Source organism: Priapulus caudatus, unplaced genomic scaffold, assembly GCF_000485595.1.
Source record: "Priapulus caudatus unplaced genomic scaffold, Priapulus_caudatus-5.0.1 Scaffold811, whole genome shotgun sequence".
NCBI lineage: Eukaryota > Metazoa > Priapulida > Priapulimorpha > Priapulimorphida > Priapulidae > Priapulus > Priapulus caudatus.
In genome coordinates this window covers 25,839-31,245 of record NW_014577872.1, presented here as the reverse complement: position 1 = coordinate 31,245, position 5,407 = coordinate 25,839, and the positions used below count along the sequence as shown (strand labels likewise).

At 50.7% G+C, this 5,407-nt stretch overlaps 1 protein-coding gene across 1 annotated transcript in view; it reads right to left on the bottom strand.

Annotated features, from left to right (window-relative positions):
* Nucleotides 1-3,933: 3,933 nt before the first annotated feature.
* Nucleotides 3,934-5,407, bottom strand: part of LOC106813702 (SHC-transforming protein 2-like) — a 14,145-nt gene continuing 12,671 nt past the window's right edge. Inside the window, exon 10 of the mRNA XM_014817910.1 lies at nt 3,934-5,052. Coding sequence (XP_014673396.1) covers nt 4,936-5,052 — 117 coding nt within the window. The 3' untranslated portion in view covers nt 3,934-4,935. The remainder of the gene's footprint in view (nt 5,053-5,407) is intronic.

Genomic DNA, 5,407 nt, shown 5'->3' with positions numbered 1-5,407 from the left:
TGTGTGAGGGCAGATGTTGTACTGAGGGCAGTGATTGTACGATGGGAGCTGTTGGTGTGAGGGCAGCTGTTTGGCTGTCGCATGGGCAGCTGATTGTACGAGCGGCAGCTGCTGGTGTTGATGGCAGCTGCTTCTACGGGGCAGCTGTTTGATGTCTGAGGGCAGATGCTTGTGTGGGCAGCTGCTTGTGTGAAGGGGCCAGGCTGTTGATGTATGGAGGCTGCTTGCACGAGGCAGCTGTTGATGTGATGGAGCTGCTGCTGTACGAGGGCAGCTGCTGCGTTGCTGAGGTGCAGCTGCTATTGTAGAGCGGCATCTGTTGATGTTCGCATGGAGGCTGTGGTACGAGGGCGATCTGCTGGGTGTGAGGTCAGCTGCTTTTGTGCGGGCGAGGGGCAGTGCGTGTACGAGGGCAGGTCTATCGATCAGTGCGCTATAAAACATTTCTCGAGCATGAGAAAAAAACGCGTCGTTTACACCGACCATGACAACATGTGAGACGTGAGCGCTAATGGATGCTCAAGCTGAAGCTCCAAGCTATCGCGCCAAATATCGCTTCAGCTATTCTCTCTCTCTCTCTCTCTGCTCTCGTCTCTCTGATGTCTCTGTCGCTGTCTCTCTCGCTCTGTGTCGTGTGTGTGTGTGTGGTGTGTGTGTGTGTGATGTGTGTTGTGTGTGTGTTGGGTGTGTGTGTGGCTGTGTGTGTGGTGTGTGATGTGTGTGTGCGTCGCCGCGCGCGCTTAAGCTGTGGTGGGCATATATGGATTATTATCATTACATCAAGAACAAATACGGCACTAACATCTCAAGGCAGTAGTGTTTGTTTTCCTTATAGTTACGGACCGCTTTTGATTTGACTCAGTTTTGTTCCATTTAAAAACACACATCACACAGTGACTATGCAATTCCAAATGTGAGTTTCACTTCGTTTTAGTATCACGGCCGATACAATTTCTTTGCAACACATTCTTCTGCAGTGTGTTTTGTTGCCAAGCCACACGGAGCAAACGCCTCGTAGTTGCAACCGCAGACATGTTTTTTTCTACGGTTAATTTTTCTGTTCACTTATTAACGCAGATGGCGGGGGTCGTTGTGTATCAGGTCTACAGATATGGTACGACGGTAGTTTTAGCTTGTTTAGTATTATGCTTTATATTTCTTATATGAAGCGTAGGTTAGGGTTAGGGTTACGTGTCTAGGGCTAAGGCGTCACTCTGCAGTACAAGTCTGGTACACTTTGTGGATACATATAGGTACCTCGGGTACATATCTAGTCAGTACCTGTGAGTACGACAACGACCTTGAGCCTTATTAACGTTCGCCGTCTCTTCGAGCGATTATCATTGCAGGATGGGGTCGTTGTCTATCAGGTACTACAGATATGTACCCGCAGGTAGTTCTAGGTGTTGTTAGTATTATGTTTATATCTTATTAATACAGGTAGGCTTCACGGTTAGGGTTAGCGGTTAGCGGCTAGGCGTTTGGGTTAGTCCGCCGTACACTTCTGTAGTACAAGTCTGTACACTTTGTGTATAAAATACTGTAGTAGCCTGATACGACACGAACCCTTTCAGCATTACTATTTGCCATGCTACCGATATAACAAATCAGTAGCAGCAAGATGACACGACTCTGAGCGCCAGATACAAGCTTGTGCCAGCTGTGAACAACATAACAAATTTCGAGTGATAATTCATTATACGCCGTCAAAAATGATGCCCGAAATAATACGTTGCGCCGACGTGTTTAACGGACATACGCGCCCCTTCTCCCTTCCTATCCCACATACTACATCAATTCGATAAGCGCCTAGAAAGGACGCGGGAGTTTTTCTTGCAGCACGATGATGTATTAAGTAACTATACGCGTCGTAACTCGCCAGAGGTCCGCGCCTAGATAATTATTAAGTCTCGCCACTGTAACAAGTGAACGACGTAAGAACGCAGCACAACGTCAAACTGAGACAACTGGCGTTTATTCATATGCCGATATATTACAGCGCAGAGGCAGCAGGGGGGAGGTTTCACAGAATAACGGTAGCAGCAGCAGCAGTAGTAGTTTTAGTGGTAGTAGTAGAAGCTGCCATTCGTATACGCACCAGCCAGTTGGCGATGGGGGTTGCGGTAGTAGTAGTATCACGGATTCAGGAAAAGGACAGGTAAAGCCGGTCACGAGGTAACAAAGGGCCGTTTCGCCAACCCAACCGACGAATGTGCACTCGCGCAAAATTATAAGCCATAAAACTAGTACGAAAGAGGAGCGCGAGTTGAAAGTGAGGATGTGAGTGAATGAGAGAGAGAGAAAGAGAGAGAGAGCAGAGAGAGAGAGATAGGGGAGAGAGAGCCTTGGCTAGGGAGGAGGAAGTAGGCGGCTAGGAAGCGCTCATCCGATATTCCTCTTCTTCATCTTCTCTTTCTCTCCTTCTCGGACCACCACAAGCAACAGCCGCCCGTGCTTCGCTACGTCGCTCCTCCCACTCATGCAGCCTCCTTCACTTCTCTTCCCTGCGCTCAGCCACCGCTATGTGCGGTTCTCCTCACTTTCCTCCTCCCTTCTCTTTCCTATGGCGCTCAGCCACGCCTAGTGCGTCTTCCTCCTCCCTTTCTCTTTCTCGGACGCTCAGCACCGCTAGTGCGGTCTCCCTCCTTCCTCCTCCCTTCTCTTCCCTAGCGCTCAGCCACCCGCTAGTGCGGTCTCCCTCCTCCCTTCTCTTCCCTAGCGCTCAGCCACCCGCTAGTGCGGTCTCCCTCCTTCCTCCTCCCTTCTCTTCCCTCGCGCTCAGCCACCAGCTAGTGCTCTTCCCCGCCTCCCTTCTCTTCCTTTACACCCAGCCACATACCAGAGTTCCCTGTCCTTCATTCCTCGGTAGCACCCACCCGTGTTGCATCCCTCCTATCTTCTAGATGGCTACGCGCGTGCGTGCGTGCGTGCGTGCGCGCGCGCGCGCGTGTGTGCGTGTGTGTGCGCGCGGGTCGACAGCGCGACATCTCTGCATGACGACGCGCATCTCACACCCGAGCGCGTGAAAACAGCCTGCGATGATCGAACTCACTATCCTGCGGGTTAGACAGCAACGTCTGCGCTTCACCCCCTTCATCCTCCCTCCTCCTCCTCCGCGGCGCTGGGTTTCCCCCGCTCCGCTAGTACTTTTTCCCTCTCGTTGTTTTCATTTCTTTCCTCTCCTTTCTTTGCGCGCACGGGCGTAAACGGCTTTCCGTGTCGGAGGAAGTAAACAAGTCTCCCCACATGGCGACATCACCGGCAGCTGACCTTTCAATGCCAGACATAGAGGAAACAGAGGAGCTCCGAAATAGGCGCTGCCGCACACAAGAGGTCGCCGTCTACGTACGCAGGCTAAAGCTTGCCGACTAGCGCGCGCAAGACGTTATTATCGTTCGTCAAAACAAAACGCAGGGCAGGGTAATTTGTGGGACTTACTTTTTCAAGGTCTTGGAGAAAAGGTTATTTTTTCGGGGGTTCTTCCTGGGGTGTAGATAAAAATGTTATTTGTGTGTGTGTGTGTGCGTGTGTGCGTGCGTACGTGTGTGGACGGGTACTTCCCGGGGCCTGGAAGTTAAGGGAATACGTGGTGCCTACTTCCCGGGATCTGGAAGAGACACAGGAATTTCCATTCCAATTCCACGGGGAGCGGGGAAATTTATCGTGATAAGGAAATACCCACGGCGACGAGCAAGGCACGTTAGGCTAGGCTTGCGCTTGTGAGAGTATCTACTGCAGATTATAGGACTGACAACAAGAACAACAGGTTACTGTGAGTGCTTACGGAAGAGCGATGCACACGCACGACACTACGTTCAGCCGATAAGACAGCCGAGTGCAACGCCACGAGGCAATAATTTAACACGTGGAAAATTTCTTACATCCTTGCACGCCGACCGTGACACACCGTGGATAACATAGACACGTCGAACATGCGTTAAAAAATATCTCTTATTAAACAACATCTCGATTCGTTCTAATTAAAAGTTTGAGCTCAGCCCAATTCACTATAGTGACTACACATCTCGTGCTCGTAACACCTTCACAACGGCAACACATATCATCGGTATGGCACACACACAACCGCGACTGTAGAAGGCATAAATATATATTTATTTATGTATGTACACCTAGCTACGTTAGCTCGTAACGCCTACTCGGCGACGCCGGTAAACAGGAGCCTCGCCAGCGAAAGAAAATCCCCGAACATCTGTCGATTGGGCGTTGACGCAGAGTTAAGCGGGTTTCACGCGCCACGAGCGCACGAGGCAGAGAGATGAGGCGTCTGCCTTGAAAAACTCTCATGAAAACTACCCGTCGCCCGCCCCCTGCCACAGTGGCAACGTTACAATCGTCGATGTCCTAGGCAACGATTAATGACGTACGGCGAGAAAATGACAAGCAACAAGTGAGCGTGGGATGATTTCCCTGCGAGCGTTACCGCGGCGACGGAGGCAGGCCTGCAGGAGAATCTAGTGACGCAGGCTCCCTCTGCAGGCCCGTCGCTATTCTAACCTCGGTAAAACCTCAGCACTAATGCTGCACGAGTGCAACATAGCAGAACAGCGCCACTCTCGGCCAAAAATGATATGAATGCGAGAGCACATGTGCCGAGCCAGACATTGGCAACGTATATAAGACATCTCGACGTCACTCTCACACCTACTACATACGACTTCTTCCTCACTACACAAGGCACTTGCGTATCAGCTTTGTTCCTAAACAAACGCGCACTCACATGTCGGCGTGACACGTACGCTGACGACATTTCCTAACAATCGCCGCCAACATAACTGCACCCCCTCCGACGCTGTCCAAAACCGGGCAGTCACATGATCAACACGTGATGAATAGGACGAGTGCTCGCCGCTGCTATCCAGAAATGCTGGCGCGCAACAGCAGCCGCAGCGGGGGTGCTTAGATTGGTGCGCGCGGCTACACGGGTGACAGCAGAACGATCGAGCTTTCGGCTGACGTGATGGGCAGACCGTTCTGTCGGTGATACTCTATCAGGTGGCCAACGCTCTCAAACACGCGGTCCTTCGTGCGCACCTGCATGCAACGGGAGAAAAAGCCACGTCAGATGTCAAGTACTGTCAATAATAGGTGCGACGATTAAACACGATTAAACGATTAACTTATGCTTAAATTATGCACTTTAATTATGCTTGAATTACGTTTACACTAGAAAAGACTGTAGACCAGTAATCATGAAATATAATTTGTAGGAACATTTATATTGTGATATGTGATTTTTAAGATTGTAATCCAACATTACGATACTACTACATAACTATGATATGCACAGAGATACTATGCTACGCACATAGAAACCATGCTACACGCACGCACGCACGCACGCACGCACGCACGCACGCACGCACGCACGCACGCACGCACGCACACA